Source organism: Geotrypetes seraphini, chromosome 2, assembly GCF_902459505.1.
Source record: "Geotrypetes seraphini chromosome 2, aGeoSer1.1, whole genome shotgun sequence".
Lineage (NCBI taxonomy): Eukaryota > Metazoa > Chordata > Amphibia > Gymnophiona > Dermophiidae > Geotrypetes > Geotrypetes seraphini.
Genome location: NC_047085.1, coordinates 349,535,255 through 349,552,969, shown reverse-complemented (window position 1 = coordinate 349,552,969; position 17,715 = coordinate 349,535,255). Strand labels below are relative to the sequence as shown.

General features: G+C 43.3%; 1 protein-coding gene across 1 annotated transcript in view; it reads right to left on the bottom strand.

The window, feature by feature from the left end:
• The window catches only part of CRTAP (cartilage associated protein), a 53,088-nt gene that overhangs the window by 18,875 nt on the left and 16,498 nt on the right, over positions 1-17,715 (bottom strand). The window contains exon 3 of the mRNA XM_033930373.1: positions 17,348-17,519. Within this exon, the coding sequence (XP_033786264.1) occupies positions 17,348-17,519 (172 nt within the window). The remainder of the gene's footprint in view (positions 1-17,347; positions 17,520-17,715) is intronic.

The window sequence follows — 17,715 nt, the reverse complement described above, 5'->3', positions numbered from 1 at the left end:
GTCATACTATCCTGGAGGTTACTTTCACTTACTATGTTACACAGTTTGGCATCGTCGGCGAACAGTGCTACTTTACCCTGAAGCCCCCGGGTCAGGTCCCCTATGAATATGTTGAAAAGGGATGGTCCCAGGACTGAGCCCTGCGGCACTCCACTAGTCACCTCCGATGTCTCAGAGAGGGTGCCGTTGACCACCACCCTCTGAAGTCTTCCACTCAGCCAATCCCTGACCCATGCAGTTAGTTTCTCACCCAAACCCATCGATTTCATCTTGTTTAATAGTCTACGGTGTGGGACACTGTCGAAAGCTTTACTGAAATCCAAGTACACTATGTCCAGAGACTCTCCCAGGTCTAGCTTTCCTGTCACCCAATCGAAGAAGCTTATAAGATTGGATTGGCATGACCTGCCTCTGGTGAATCCATGTTGACAGGGATCCCTTAGATTCCCTTCATCCATTATCGTGTCTAATTTACCTTTAAGTAGAGTTTCCATGAGTTTACACACTATTGATGTGAGACTCACTGGTCTGTAATTCGCAGCCTCTGCTCTGCAACCCTTTTTGTGCAGAGGAACGACGTTAGCTGTTTTCCAGTCCAGGGGGACTCTCCCCGTACTTAGGGAGAGATTGAAGAGCATGGCTAACGGTTCCGCCAGAACATCGCACAGCTCTCTGAGCACTCTTGGGTGCAAATTGTCCGGTCCCATGGCTTTGTTCACCTTGAGTCTTGAAAGTTCTCTGTAAACATCAGCTGGTGTGAACTCAAAATTCAGAAATGGGTCTTCCTTGCTTTCCTTTGCTTCCAGCCGTGGCCCTTGCCCTGGCGCCTCGCAGGTAAAGACTGAACAGAAGTAATCGTTCAGTAGTTTGGCTTTTTCAGAATCTGTTTCCACATAAATTCCCGTCTGGCGTTCTAAGGCGTACTATCCCGTCTGCGTTCTTTTTCCTGTCGCTAATGTACCTGAAGAAGGATTTGTCCCCTTTTTTAATGTTCTTCGCTAGTGTTTCTTCCATTCGAAGTTTGGCCTCCCTGACTGCTGTTTTGACCGCTGCAGACTTTGTCCTGTATTCAATGTTTGCTTCTTTTTCCCCCGTGCGTTTGTACAAGAGAAACGCTCTTTTCTTATCCTTGACGAGGTACGAGACCTCATCAGTGAACCATTGGGGTTTCTTTTTTCTTTGTTGTTTAGTTACTGATTTTATGTAGCGGATAGTTGCCTCATGAAGGGTTGATTTCAAGGTTGACCACATAACCTCCACATTATCCGTCACTTCTTGAACCTGAAGCGTCTGATGGACGAAGTCTCCCATGCGTGTGAAGTCAGTGCCCCGGAAATTGAGTACCCTTGTTTTTGTTTGTGATCTAGGGAAGTATTTCCTAAGGTTGAACCATACCATGTTATGGTCACTGGTGGCTAGCGGTTCTCCCACCGAGATCTCTGAGACGCTTTCCCCGTTCGTAAGTACCAGGTCCAGGATGGCCTGGGACCTAGTGGGCTCTAATACCAATTGTTTGAGCCGTACTCCCTTCATGGACGTTAATATCCTCCTGCTATCATAAGTAGTCGCTGAGAGTGTGTTCCAATCTACATCAGGCATGTTAAAGTCTCCCAACAGAACAACATCTCCCCGTAAGGTGATATTCTCAATGTCTTCAATTAATTCAATGTCCTTGGGCTCCGATTGTCTTGGAGGTCTGTACACCACACCAAGATACAGGCATTTTTCTCCGCCTCTGGCCAGGTTTACCCAGATGGATTCCCCAGTATACTTGATATCCGTGATTCTGGTTGTCTTGATGTTTTCTTTGATGTAAAGTGCTACCCCTCCTCCTAACTTACCCTCTCTGTCTTGGCAAAGCAGGTTGTATCCTGATATAGTTATATCCCACCCATGAGAGTCTGTGAACCATGTTTCTGAAATTGCTACTACGTCTAGGTCTGCATTAACTATTTCTGTTTCCAGTTCTAGAAATTTATTCCCTAGGCTGTGTGCGTTAACATACATAGCTCTCCACTCTTTTTGTTTACTAAGCTCATGCAGAGAGCCACCCATTTGCATTAATGCATTTGCATTTACATTAATGACTCAAGGTTTAGAGATAAGCAAATTTAACATTGATGGCTCAGGTTAGAAGTAATGACAGACGAGGAAGGAGATGAAGTCTGCGAACTGAGTGCAATTGGTATGGGCTCCAAAGTGACAGACTGGATTAGGAAATAGTTGAGAGGAAAGCAACAGAAGGTAGTGGTCAATGGAGATCATTCTGAGGAAAGGAATGTTACCAATGGTGTGCTTCAAAGTTCAGTTCTTAGGCCTCTTTTTTAAAATATATTTTGTAAACGATATTGCTGAACGGCTGACTGGTAAGATTTGCCTCTTTGCAGATGATACCAAAATCTGCAATAGAGTGGACACTCCTGATGTTGTGGAAAACATGAGAAAGCACCTAGCAAAGCTCGAAGAATGGTCTAGAATTTGGCAGGTAAAATTTAATACTAAGAAATGCAGGGTAAAGCATTTGGACTGCAAAAACCAAAGGGAATGGTACAGTTTAGAGAACATAAGAAATGCCTCCGCTGGGTCAGACCTGAGGTCCATCGCGCCCAGCAGTCCGCTCACGCGACGGCCCATCAGGTCCAGGACCTGTGCAGTAATCTTTTATCTATACCCCTCTATCCCCTTTTCCAGCAGGAAATTGTCCAATCCTTTCTTAAACCCCAGTATCGTTCGCTGCCCTATAACGTCCTCTGGAAGCGCATTCCAGGTGTCTACCACACGTTGGGTAAAGAAGAACTTCCTAGCATTCGTTTTGAATCTGTCCCCTTTCAACTTTTCCGAATGCCCTCTTGTTTTTTTATGTTCTGAAAGTTTGAAGAATCTGTCCCTCTCTGCTCTCTCTATGCCCTTCATGATCTTGTAAGTCTCTATCATATCCCCTCTAAGTCTTCTCTTCTCCAGGGAAAAGAGACCCATTTTCTCCAATCTCTCAGCGTATGAGAGGCTTTCCATCCCCTTAATCAGTCGTGTCGCTCTCCTCTGAACTCTCTCGAGTAACACATAAGAACATAAGAACATAAGCAGTGCCTCCGCCGGGTCAGACCATAGGTCCATCCCGCCCAGCAGTCCGCTCCCGCGGCGGCCCGAACAGGTCACGGCCTGTCTGAGTCACCAGAAGGGGCCCCCTTGCCACCTTGGTTTCCCATTGAGTCCTATCTTCCCATCGAAGTCCTAACCCTCCGGTCTTGCACATGCACGACCTGGTTGGATTTCTATACTTATTACCTGGTTAGCTTTCTATACCTGTGTTACATCTCAGCACCTCTCTCAGTATCCCACGATCCCCCTATCCCTCAGGAATCCGTCCAATCCCTGTTTGAATCCTTGTACCGTACTCTGCCTGATCACTTCCTCCGGTAGCGCATTCCAAGTGTCCACGACCCTTTGGGTGAAAAAAAACTTTCTTGCATTTGTTCTGAACCTATCTCCCTTCAGTTTCTCCGAATGCCCCCTCGTGCCTGTTGACCCCTTCAGCCTGAAGAATCTGTCCCTATCCACCCTCTCTATGCCCCTCATGATCTTGAAGGTCTCTATCATATCTCCCCTGAGCCTCCTTTTTTCCAGAGAGAAGAGCCCCAGCCTATCCAACCTCTCGGCGTATGGGCAGTGTTCCAGCCCTCTTACCAGCTTCGTTGCTCTCCTTTGGACTCTCTCAAGTACCGCCATGTCCTTCTTGAGGTACGGCGACCAATATTGAACGCAGTATTCCAGATGTGGACGCACCATCGCTCGATACAATGGCATGATGACATCCCGCGTCCTGGTTGTTATGCCCCTCTTTATGATGCCCAGCATTCTGTTGGCTTTTTTCGAGGCTGCTGCGCACTGTGCAGATGGCTTCAGTGATGCATCCACCAGCACACCCAAGTCTCTCTCAAGACTGCTGTCTCCCAACATTGCCCCCCCCCAATTTGTAGTTGAACAACGGGTTCTTTTTCCCTATATGCATGACCTTGCATTTTTCCACGTTAAAGCTCATTTGCCATTTGTTTGCCCAGTCTTCCAGCTTGTCCAGGTCCCTTTGCAGGTCCTCACACTCCTCCCTGGACCTAACTCTGCCGCACAGTTTGGTATCGTCTGCAAATTTTATAACCTCGCACTTTGCTTCCTTTTCCAGGTCATTGATAAATATGTTGAAGAGTAACGGCCCCAGCACCGATCCCTGTGGCACACCGCTCGTGACTCCCCGCCAGTCAGAGTATTGTCCCTTTACTCCGACCCTCTGCAGTCTACCCGACAACCAGTGCTCGATCCATCTGTGCACATCCCCTCCCACCCCGTGGTTCCACAGCTTCCTAAGCAGCCTTTCATGTGGCACCTTGTCGAAAGCCTTTTGAAAATCAAGGTAAATGATGTCTATAGGTTCCCCATTGTCCACCCGACTGCTTATTCCCTCAAAGAAGTACAGAAGGTTCGTTAAGCATGACCTTCCCTTACGGAATCCATGCTGGCTTGTTCTCAGTAGGCCATGTCTCTCGATGTGCTCGCAAATACCGTCCTTGATCATAGCTTCCACCATCTTCCCTATAATTGAAGTCAGGCTTACCGGCCTGTAGTTCCCGGGGTCACCCCTCGATCCCTTCTTGAAGATAGGTGTGACATTCGCCAATTTCCAGTCCTCTGGTACCTCTCCAGTTTTCAAGGTATGGTGACCAATACTGGACGCAGTACTCAAGATGCGGACGCACCATTGCCCGGTACAGCGGCAGGATAACTTCTTTCGTTCTTGTTGTAATACCCTTCTTGATTATCCCCAGCATTCTATTCGCTCTCTTAGCGGCCGCTGCGCACTGTGCCGTCGGCTTCATTGTCATGTCCACCATTACCCCCAAGTCCCTTTCTTGGGTACTCTCATTCAATAGCATCCCTCCCATCGTATAGCTGTGCCTCGGGTTTCTGATTCCCACATGCAATACTTTACACTTCTCAACATTGAACTTCATCTGCCATCTCTCTGCCCATTCCCCCAATTTGTCCAAGAGGGTGAAGACCTTTTGTGCATGAAAGAGGAGCGGGACTTGGGTGTGATAGTATGTGATGATCTTAAAGTAGCCAAACAGGTAGAAAAGATGACGTAAAAGCTAGAAGGATGCTAAGGTGCATAGGGAGAAGCAAGGCCAATAGGAAAAAGGAAGTAATTATGCACCTGTATAAGACTCTAGCGAGACCTCATTTAATGTACAGCGCTGTGTGCGTCTGGTAGCGCTATAGAAATATTAAGTAGCAGTAGAATATTGTGTACAATTCTGGAGACCGCACCTTCATAAAGATATAAACAGGATAGAGTTGATCCAGAGAATGGATACTAAAATGGTCAGTGGTCTTTGTCATAAAGTGTATGGGAACAACTTAAAGAACAGATCTCAATATGTATACAGCAGACCCTCAATATTCTCAGGGGTTAGGGGCAGAGCCGGCCCGTGAATATTGAAATATCGCAGATAACTTTCAGGGCCGGCTCTGATCCACCCCCACCTCCCTCCTGCGGACCTTCCCCAGAACTTACCTGGTGGTCTAGCAGCGATGCGAGGTAGGATAGGGTGGTGAATGTGTGAAACAGCCTCCCATTGGTTTTAGAAATTTAGTGGTCCTTCACTTTTAGTAGATTAGGCAAATCACGTCATTACGTTTTGTCGTCCCCGTGGTTGTAGCAATATCATTACGTATTCACTGTGGTTGAAGCGTCATTATGTTTTTCAGGGTGGTCCGATCGTCGTCAGAGCATAAAGCTTGTTCATCCACGGCAGCCATTTCTAAATATATTTTATTCTGAAGACAAGTTTTGATTTCAGCGTGCATTAGGTCTCATAGGATCAAGTAAGTTTTATCGAGAAGCTTTAATCGCTCGGCACAGCTTTTTGGCTGGTTTAGTGTGTGTCCTGTCAGGACATTTACTGTTACACAGGGCTTTTATTTTAGCCAAAACTCTGTATTTGTTTTCTTTATATAGTATTCATTTTAATGTTTTTGTGACTTACTGGCTTTTAACTCTCAATATATTGTTACGCATTTTTTTTTTGTATAATGCATTTACATTAATATTTACGTGTTTCACTGGTTTCTAATTTTCAGTATATTTATCATCATACCAGAAGTTCGTGCGTTTGTTTCACCCACGTACTCTTAAGGTACGCGAGTCTCATTTTTTTCTGAATGTGTGAGGCTGGGTTTATAATCCCCTTCTTGTTTCATTCTTTGTCAGCTGCTCCAGACATGTTATGCCACATTTTATAATTAATTATTACTGTTTCATTTATAAGAATCTTACGAAATTTGAGTCTTTTCGTTGACTTTTATGTGTGAGGCATGGTCAATAACCCTTTCTGTAGATTTTTATTGTCAGTTGTTAAAGACATATTTATGATTAGTTTAGTTTTATTTTGCTGTTAATGTTTTGTAATTTCATTATTAATGTTCTGCATTGATTCTTACCCTTATATGTATATTTCTGTGAGTCATAACCGATAGTTCACCCTATCATGTTTTTGCCAATATCTGTTTATTTAATTCTTTTAGTTTGAATACATGAATTAGGTTTATTCATGTTATGCCATGCTTGTATTTTATGTTACGTAATGTCTGCAGTATTGCAATATTCATTTTTAATAGTTGCCTTTGCATATCTTGAACACCTTCTATGATAAGAACATAAGAATTGCCACTGCTGGGTCAGACCAGTGGTCCATCGTGCCCAGCAGTCCGCTCCCGCGGCGGCCCCCATGTCAAACACCAGTGCTCTAAATGAGCCCAGCCTCACTTGCGTTCTTTCCAGTTGAGCAGGAACTTGTCCAACTTTGTCTTGAATGCCTGGAGGGCGTTTTCCCCTACGACAGACTCCTGAAGAGCGTTCCAGTTTTCTACCACTCTCTGGGTGAAGAAGAACTTTCTTACGTTCATACGGAATCTATCCCTTTCAGCTTTAGAGAGTGCCCTCTCATTCTCCCTTCCTTGGAGAGGGTGAACATCCTGTCTTTATCTACTAAGTCTATCCCCTTCAGTATCTTGAATGTTTCGATCATGTCCCCTTTCAATCTCCTCTTTTCGAGGGAGAAGAGGCCCAGTTTCTCTAATCTCTCACTGTACGGCAACTCCTCCAGCCCCTTAACCATTTTAGTCACTCTTCTCTGGACCCTTTGAGTAGTACCGTGTCCTTCTTCATGTTCGGCGACTAGTGCTGGACTCCAGGTGAGGGCACACCATGGTCCGGTACAGCGGCATGATAACCTTCTCCGATTGTTTGTGATCCCCTTCTTTATCACTCCTAGCATTCTGTTCGCCCTTTTCGCTGCCACCGCGCATTGTATGGACGGCTTCAATGACTTGTCGATCAGAACTCCCAAGTCTCTTTCCTGGGAGGTGTCTCCAAGTGCCGCCCTGGACATCCTGTATTCGTGCATGAGAATTTTGTTACCAACATGCATCACTTTACACTTATCCATGTTGAACCTCATCTGCCATGTCGATGCCTATTTCTCTGATTATGTTACGCTGCAGATCTTCACAATTCTCCTGTGTCTTCACTACTCTGAATAACTTTGTATCGTCCGCAAATTTAACCACCTCACTCATCGTGCCAATGTCCAGATCGTTTATAAAGATGTTGAAGAGTACGGGTCCAAGCACCGAACTCTGCAGCACCCCAAGGTTGACGCTTTTCCAGTCCGAGTATTGTCCATTTACCCCCACTCTCTGTTTCCTATGCTCCAGCCAATTTTTAATCCACGTGAGTATTTCACCCTCGATTCCATGGCTCGCAATTTTCAGAAGTAGTCGTTCATGTGGAACCTTGTCAAACGCCTTCTGAAAATCCAGATATACAATGTCGACCGGGTCGCCCTTGTCTATCTGCCTGTTTACTCCCTCAAAGAAGAGCAGCAAGTGCATCAAACAAGATCTGCCTTTGCTGAAACCGTGCTGACTGGTCCTCATCAGCCCGTGTCCGTCAAGGTGATCAATGATGCGGTCCTTTATCAGCGCGTCTACCATTTTTCCCGGTACCGAGATCAGACTCACCAGTCTGTAGTTTCCCAGGTCCCCCCTCAAACCTTTTTTGAAGATCAGTGTAACATTCACTACCTTCCAGTCCTCCGGAATCTTTTCCGATTTGATCGACAGGTTGGCTACTAGTTGAAGCAGTTCAGCTATAGTCCCTTTCAGTTCCTTGATGACCCTCGGATGGATGCCATCTAGTCCCGGGGATTTATCGCTCTTAAGCCTATCTGCCTGCAAACCTCTTCTAGACTGACCGTCAACCCTGTCAGTTTCCCGTTTTCGTTTCCAGCATAGAGCCTGATGGGTTCCGGTATGCTGTGTATATCCTCTTCGGTAAATACAGACGCAAATTGTGTTCAGTTTGTCAGCGATTGCTTTGTCCTCCTTTAACACTCTCTTCATTCCACAGTCATCCAGAGGTCCCACCACTTCCTTCACAGGTCGTTTCCCCTTAATATATTGATCAATTATGTATTTTATATGTATATATTTTTATATATAAATTTGCTATGAACTCACAAATGTGCATGTTATTTGTATTTGATACATTTTTAATGTTCATTTAGATATAGAGTTCATTAATTGTGTATTTGGTTATTCCATTTTTGTTGTACTACAATGCTATTTTTGTGATATATGAATGTTTACAAATTGGTTTTAATTGTTTTCTTTCATATTGTTCCTTTATTAATTGTTTTACACCTATGTTTTGAAGACTCCTGAGGCAGGCCGGTTGAAGCCAAAACATGTACATGTCAAGTCACTGAGTTTGAACTATTCAGTTATTTGATGAATAAAGGACTTTTGTGTAATAAATAGTGTTCACCAATCTTATTAGGACATAGCCACTCATTGCCTTGCAATAAATACCTATGTGGCATAAATGCACATGAGGTGAGTTTCTTTCAATTGAAAGGAAGCTCTGGAATGAGAGGGCATAAGATGAAGGTAAAAGGGGATAGATTAAGAAGTAACCTCAGAAAATATTTTTTCACAGATAAGGTGGTGAATGTGTGAAACAGCCTTCCAATGGAGGTGGTAAAGATGAACAATGTATCTGAATTCAAGAAAGCTTGGCACAAACACATTGGATCTCTATGGGAGAGGAAAGGATAAGCAGATGGCCTAGATAGGCAGACTAGATAATATAGTCTTTAGCTGCTTTAATTTTTCTATGCTTTTTTCTCTGTTTATTTACGAGAGTCCAAACTAGTGTTAGTTCAGCCCAATTTCTGTCAGTGGTAAAGGAAAAATTCTTGTCCCATTATATACGTGTAAAAACAGGTCAGTCCACTGGGTGGTGCTGTTGCTTTCCAATAAGATTTGGTTTAACACAACAGTAAACACTGTACTGATGCTGCAGTTGAATTGCCTCAAATTGCCCATATGTGCTCGCTCCATTTAGCAGCTCTTCATGCCAGTGGCAACAGTGAGCCAGATCAGCAGCAGTGAAGAGGGGAGCTCAAGTGAGGGGACTGTGGAGTGAGGAAAATAAAATGCAAAGCGTACAACTTTTCTCAAAATGTCACATTTCTTTTCTATACTGTGCTTGGAAATAAAACCCAGCAACAACAAAGAGTTTTCCTATTTGCTTACCAAAGGTCTTTATATCTCTAAGTGCTTAGGCAGCAGCATTCTCCCTCCTTCTACCACATAGAGATGCATACTGGTTGCCAGGCACAGCAATTAAAGGCATCACAAGCTCACTAGCGCTAGTGAAAAGGCAGACTGCTTCAGTCTGTGCTTCAGTTATGGCTAGAGAGATTTGGATGAGCTGGAGTGGGCTTTGATGGCAACTCTAGTAGTTGGGGAATAAGACCAGAGCTGGGTAGACTTCTATGGTCCATGCCCTGAAAATGGCAAGGACAGATCAAGATCATGTATACATGTTATATCACATCAAACCATATAGTAACATAGTAAATGATGGCAGATAAAGACCTGAATGGTCCATCCAGTATGCCCAACCCTACCTACTCCATAAAAGTCAATCATTTAATTAAAAATGTCCTTTTCTCATATGCTGTTAGTTTATCTTGTTGAGCAGTCTGGATGGACCATGCAGGTTTTATTTGCTGTTATTTACTATGGTACTATATTATGTGAGCCAAACTGGTAAGCTAAAGAGTGATAAATCACCTGGACCGGATGGTATACACTCCAGGTTACTGAAAGAAGTCAAAACATGAAATTGCTGATCTGCTGTTAGTGATCTGTAACCTGTCATTAAAATTGTCCATATTATTTGAAGATTAGAGGGTTGGAAAATGTAATGCCAATTTTTAAAAAGGATTCCAGGGTGATCCCGGAAATTATAGACCAGTAAGCCTGACTTCAGTTCCGAGCAAGAAAAACATGGTTTAATGGGTTCAGCCAAGGGAAGTCTTGCCTCACCAATTTGCTTCATTTCTATGAAGGTATGAATAAACATGTGGATAAGAGTGAGTTGGTTGATGTAGTGTATCTAGATTTTCAGAAAGTTTATGATAAATTTCCTCATGAGAGACTCTTGAGAAAATTAAAAACTCATGGAAAAGGAAGCAATGTTCTATTGTGGATTAGGAATTGGTCATTGGACAGAAAGCAGAGGGAAGGGTTTAATAGCCATTTATCTCAATGGAGGAAGGGGAATAGTGGAATGCCAAAGGGATTTGAACTGGGACCAGAGTTATTTAACATATTTATAAATGACCTAGAAAGTGGAATGACAAGTGAGGTGATTAAATTTGCAGATGACACAAAACTATTCAAAGTTGTTAAAACGCATGCGGATTGTGAAAAAAGGAAATTAGAAGACCAGGCATCCAAATTAAATTTAATGTGGAGAAATGAAAAAGTGATGCACATTGGGAAAAATAATCCAAATCATACTTACCTGATGCTAAGGTCCACCTTATGAGTCAGCACTCAAGAAAAAGATCTAGGTGGCACTGTAGATAATACGCTGAAATCTTCTGCCAAGTGTGCAGCAGTAGCCAAAAAAGCAAATAGGATGCTAGGAATTATTAGGAACGGGAGAGTAACTAAGACCAAGAACATTATAATGCCTCTGTGTCTCTCCAAGGTGCAACCTCACCTTGAGCATTGCAGTCAATTCTGGTTGCTGTTATCTTAAAAAAAAACTACAGCGAAATTAGAAAAGGTTCAAAGAGCAACCACAATGATAAAGGGGGAATGGGACCTGTTTACTGTCTTTCTGTGGCTACACATTCAAAGTGGTTTACATATATACAGGTACTATTTTGTACCTGAGGCAATGGAGGGTCACAAAAAGTAGCACTGGGATTTGATCCCAAAACCTCAGGGTGCTGAGGCAGCAGCTCTACCACTAGGCCACTCCTCACCTCCTTCTCCTCCTCTTCTTTCAGGAAAAGCTAAAAAGAAATGGCTGCAACCTCGGCACCCTGAGGTTGTGCGTTTGACCCAGCACTGCTCCTTGTGACTTTGACCCAAGTACGTTAGGTAGATTGCCAGCCTTCTAGGACAGATAGAGGAAAATGCTTGAGTACCTGAATGTAAAAACTGCTTAGACAATCTCCAATGATAGGTGGTATACCTCATATAAGGAACAAATAAACTTGGAAACTTGGTTAGGGCTCTTTAGCTTGGAAAAGAGAAGGCTGAGGGGGGAAATGAATGAGGTCTACAAAATCCTGTGGTATAGAACTGGTAAAAGTGAATTAGTTTTTACTCTTTCAAAAATGACAAAGACTAGGAGAAACTCAATGAAGTTACATGGAAATGTATCTTTAAAACAAATACCGTACAAGTCCAAAAATGTCCGTACAAGTCCAAAAAGTCCAACCTGAGAATTCAGACCCTTTAAAATTGTAATAACTAAATCACCTGAGAATCTGAACTACAAGTGCTGTTCATCTTCATATCTTCCCCCTCTCTCCCATCCACATGGTCAGGCATCTCTCCTTCCCCCTCCTGACCCAGCCCACAGCTCTCTCTCATTCCCCAGCCTGACCCCTGATATACCCTTTCAGTAAGCAAGTCTTCTATGCTGCAGGGCCAACAGCAGACTTATACACAGAATGCCTATGGCCTACACAGGGCTTTTCCCTCTGACCCAGCCCCCTTTCCAAAAACAGGAAGTTGCATCAGAAGGGGCAGAATGGATCTGAGGGAGAGGCCTGGTGCAGGTAAAAGGCAGCCTGCAAGTAAGTCTGCTGTTGGTGCTGTAGCATAGAAAACTTGCTTACTGAAAAGGTACATTGGGGGTTGGGTAGGGGAGCGAGAGATAGCCACGGGCAGGGCCAGGAGGGGAGAGTGTGTAATCACAAGGAGGAACCTGGGCCCCCTTCTTTGGCTCTGCCCCCCCCCCAGGCCCTCTTCTTTACACTCTGGCATTTTTATTAAGCTACAGATACAACTGGATGGGGAAGAGAGGCATAGACACTAGATGGAGAGTAGACACACACAGACACTGGTTGGGGAAGAGAGACACTGAATTTTAAAGGTACTGCCTGAGAATCCAGAAAATCCAGACTCACCCAATCCTTGAGCAGTCCAAATTTTTGGACTTGTACTGTAGGAGGACATATTTTTTTCACTCAATGAATAGTTAAGCTCTGGAACTTGTTGCCAGAGGATGTGATAACAGTGGTTGGCCTAGCTAGGTTTAAAAAAGGTTTAGACAAGTTCCTGGATGAAAAAGGCCAAAGTCTGCTACTGAGACAGACATAGGGGAAGCCACTACTTACCCTGGGAACAGTAGCATGGAATGTGACTATTATTTGGACTTCTGCCAGGTACTTGTGACCTGGATTGGCCACTGCTGGAAACAGGATACGGGGCTAGATGAACCACTGGTCTACCCCAGTTTGGCATGTTCTTACATATTTTCTTCTCTAACGGGGATGATGTTTCTGGGCAGCCAAGACACCGCAGTAACCGTAGGTGGGACAAAAGAAGATCAGTGGACAATATGGAAATTAAAATCAGATTTATTCAAGGTTGCCACAGATCCAGGATACTTATTGGAATAAGCTGTTCTTTTGCACCAGCTGGTTTTTTGTTTTTTTTTAATGTTGATGTAAGCTTTTCCATAATCCAGCTAGTTATATGCCCCCGAGACAGCCTCGTTTGGCAAAACGCATCAGGCACCTTGAATAAATCTGAATTTAATCTCTATATTGTCCAATGATCTTCTTTTGTTTCACGTTGGATTCTTTGTTGGACCATCTACCTTGTTGTTTTCTTGGACTTCAGCTGGGGAATCAATAAAATGAGATCACCCAAGCAACATAGGTCTTTCGATTAGTAGCGGAGGTGAATTGGCATTAAAACCCGCTAACAGCAGTTTGCAGACAGGGCCAAGCCCATCCTTCCATCAATAGTTAATGGCTCCGTGCTGGGGCTCTGGTTTTGAATCTCAGGTCGATCGAAATTAGCAAACAGAAAAATTAAGAAGCACCCGTATCATTCAGTGTTCTACAATTAGTTTTTCACATCTGTTAATATAATAATCTTTCCTCTCCATACCACACTTCTTCCAAAACCTATGAACTGTTCTCTAATACTCCGCTCCAAATAAAAATAACTTTACCACAGTGCTACAGCCAAACACTCCAGATAAGCTCCATGAGGCTAATTTTACAATAGGTCACCTAGTATAAGGGCTCCTTTCACAAAGGTGCGTTAGGGCCTTAACGCGCAGAACAGCGCGCGCAAGCCGCTACCGCCTCCTCTTGAGCAGGCGGTAGTTTTTCAGGTAGCGCTAAAAATGCTAGCGCACTTTGTAAAAGGAGCCCTAAAAGGCCCAAGTAACTATCTATTGTGAGGCTATTTTATAAAGACACATAAATTCCTCCAGATCTTTATAAAATAGCAACACAAAATTAAGTTGAAATTGCAGCTAAAATGCAGCCGAGTGTAGTTACATCAGCTCAGTAAATGTATGGGGCTTAAGTACGCATATAGGGATGTAATTTATAACCTTTGCGCATTGTCTGGGGCTGATGCAGAAAGCTTTTCATGTGGTTTCCATGGGTTTAGCAAAAAGGGCATTGGCACAAGCATTAACTCACATGCAAACCTGTACCACAACTGCATTTTCTATCCCGTGACATGTAAAATAAAAGCAAAGCTTTGCCCATGTGACTACCAAGGGAAAAATAAGGCTGGGACAGCGTAGAAGGGTTGGTTGAAAAGAGTGGGTATCTACTGGTACCCTCTTTTCCCCCCTGCAACTCAAACACCCTTTCCCAGATAGTACTTACATCGGCTCAACTCCCTCTGGTGATCTAGCAACCTCCCTCCCTGCTAATGCCCCGGCAGTCCAGTGGCCCACAATTAATAATTTCCCTGGTAGTCTAGTGGAAGGGTGCCACTAGACACCAGGAGGGGCATAATCGAAAGGGACGTCTTAAGTCCATTTACGTCCATCTTGCAAGTCGTCCAAAGTTAAAAAGACACATTTTCAAAAGAGACGTCCAATTTTTTTTACTTTCGAAAATCGTCTAATTATATGTCCTGCCAATCTGATCGTCCATCTTTATACCACATTTCCGTCCAAGTCCAAAATGCCTAGAACAAGCCCTGTTGGACATGGGAGGGATCTGCAAAATGATAGACTGCACATCCAGACATGCCACCTAAATAGTGGGGTACCTTACAGGGCACTGCTGTGAACTTCACAAAAAGGGTGCCATGGCTTCTCCTCCCTACAACTCCCTTATAGGTCATGGTGAGCACTCCCAAACCACCTCCAGAATCCCCTAGACCCACTTATCTACCACCCCAATAGCCCTTATGGATTCAGGAGCCACTTATATGCCAGTAAAAAAGGGTTTTGGGGGTGTATAGGGGAGTGCACATGTTTAAGTATCAATGCAGTGATTACAGGGGCATGGGTCCTCTTCTCCATGGGTCCCTAACCCACCCCCAAGATGACTTAAGCTGCCTCTGGGCTGGACGACTAGGCTTTCCTATGCCAGGCGGCCAGGTGATGATGGTCTGGAGGCTGAAATTTAAAATTGTGAATAAAATTTTTATGGGGGTTGGTGATCACTGGGGTAGTGTGTGGGGGTCTGTGTTACGTGTTTGAAGTGCTTATCTGGTGAGTTTAGGTGGGTTTTTGTGACTTAGACCATGTTTTACATGGTCTAAGTGACAACGTCCAAGTTCCGTCTAAGTTCTGTTGTAAAACTTTTGGTTTTACATGCTGTATGACTAAGTCTAAGCCGGCCCACATCCCTCCCAACTCCCACCTTCGACACGCCTCCCGAAACGCCCCATTTAGCTTTGGACGTTGAGTGGCACTATGAAGGCCTAGGTCGTTTTTTAAATACGTCCAAAACCCGGTTTTATTATCGGCGCTTGGACATTTTTGAGAAATGTTCGTCCAAGTGCCGACTTAGGCCGGTTTTTGGACGTTTTTCTCTTTCGATTATGAGCCCCCAGGAATTTAATTGTACTTTTTATTTAAGGAAAGGTGTCTGGGTCAAGTAGGAGAAATGGGCCACTATACTAGCATACAATCTACAAGCAAATATCCCAAGTGGTAGTAATCCAAAAATAGAAACAAACTAACACACCACTTCAGCTAAAAAAGTGCATCTCACTCCACCGGCCTCAGAACTGGAGCCTACGCATAGTAATTTTATCACAAACTCGAGTGATCAGCCTAGCAACTTTGCTCCTTGCTCCAATCATTGACCGCATGGAACTAATACTATAATCGTATAAACTTTAATAACTTAATTATTTAATATTATTTTTAGAAAAATTTTTTAAGTTTTTTATATATCATTTTAAAATACACCTCAATATCTTTGCAATTTCATCCACATTGTATTTATATACGTATATGCACTTCTCCAGGATTTGAAAAAATTGACAAGCTACTTATCTCAAACAGCGCTTGTCTCTGGATGTCAATTTTTTCAAATCCTGGAGAAGTGCATATATGTATATAAATACAATGTGGATGAAATTGCAAAGATATTGAGGTGTATTTTAAAATGATATATAAAAAACTTAAAAAATTTTTCTAAAAATAATATTAAATAATTAAGTTATTAAAGTTTATACGATTATAGTATTAGTTCCATGCGGTCAATGATTGGAGCAAGGAGCAAAGTTGCTACGCTGATCACTCGAGTTTGTGATAAAATTACTTTGCCACTATACTAGCAGCAATTTTTTTTTTTTAATTGTGAGAGCGAATCAGAATAATTCACTAGACTACCAGGGATTGTTCGGGAAACAAGAATGGGGGCGGGGGGAATTGACAGGAAACACTAACAAGATACAGAAGATGATGAAGTGAGGTAAACTGGAAACATCCAACCGTTTCACCATATAAAAGCTTTATCAAGGGTTCTTAAGGAGCTCCACTCAAGCGTCCTATCTTTCTTAGGCCTAGGTTCCGTCGGGGCAGGCTAGTGATTCTGCATATTAAAAGATAAGTGAAAACACTTTTTGTTATGATGTTTTATTTGAAGTGGTTTATTGAACTATGAAACAACAGTAAGTGTTAAAGCCATCAAGGAGGAGGTGAAAATAAGGGCCAAGGATGTACATTATCACCCACTAAAAGTTTGAAACACACAATCAGTGTACAATCGAGTGGGGGTGTTTGAGACCCTCTAGACCTCTTTACAAATTGGACACTCTGCAGTGGGGTGATTTGCCTCAACAATTTTTTTTAAATGTCTCCCTTTCTGTCAGCGCCCGAGTCAATCATGATTCAAGGACTGAGAGAAAGGGTAATGTTTGGAAACAAGCTGCAAATTACTGCCACGATTTTTAATCCAGCACTAATCTGCATGCTCACTGATTACTGAATCCCACAGCAATTTCTTGCCAGGAACCTCAGTTGCAGTCTGCAGCTCTAACGCATTGCTCTCTGCATCAGCTCCTTTCTGTAATTTTGCCCAGAAAACAATTTGCCCTTCCTAGAGTCATGTAAATATGTATGCTTTCTTCTCACTGTGTGCATTTTTATATACTGTACATACAACTGGATTTACTTGTACATGTAGAAAATCCTTTATAAAATTACCCCCTAAATGTGGAACACCACACTCAGAGCTGACTTTGCTCCTACAAAGTTCTCAAAGATTCATCCAATTTTTCCTTCTTTGTTTCATCTGTGTTAATTTAATAAGCAAAGTAAAAGCACTAACAGTGCTGAACACATGCTAGCAAGCACTGGGCAATGAGCCCAAGTTTACATACTGGTCTAGAACAGTGACCTAAAAACATGAACTTGCAAACGTTTCTGTCTCCAGTCTCCCCCTCACATTTCTACCCCTTCCAAACTCAAGAGTTCTGCAGAGCTCACCTGCTACTGACAGATAGAAATCCTTGAATTCTGTAATCTCTCGGGAGCCATCGCATGCTGCCAGGCACTCGTAGAAGGATCGGTAGAAGTCAGGGAGTGCCAACTCCATGTCTGAAACCGAGGTCCTCCAGTTCTCTCCATTGTATGCCCTCACTGCTCGGATGAAGAGATTCTACACATAACAAGCCAAAGGGAACAGAGGCAGGTGAACTGAATTGGGCAAGTTAAAAGGAACAAACTTTCACACAACACCTGTACTACGAAACAATTAAAACATAAAGGGCCCAAAATTAAGCACTATTTAACTAGCCAGAAACAGTTCCTGGCTGGTTAAATAGCATTTGGCCAGCTAACCGCTAATACTCAGC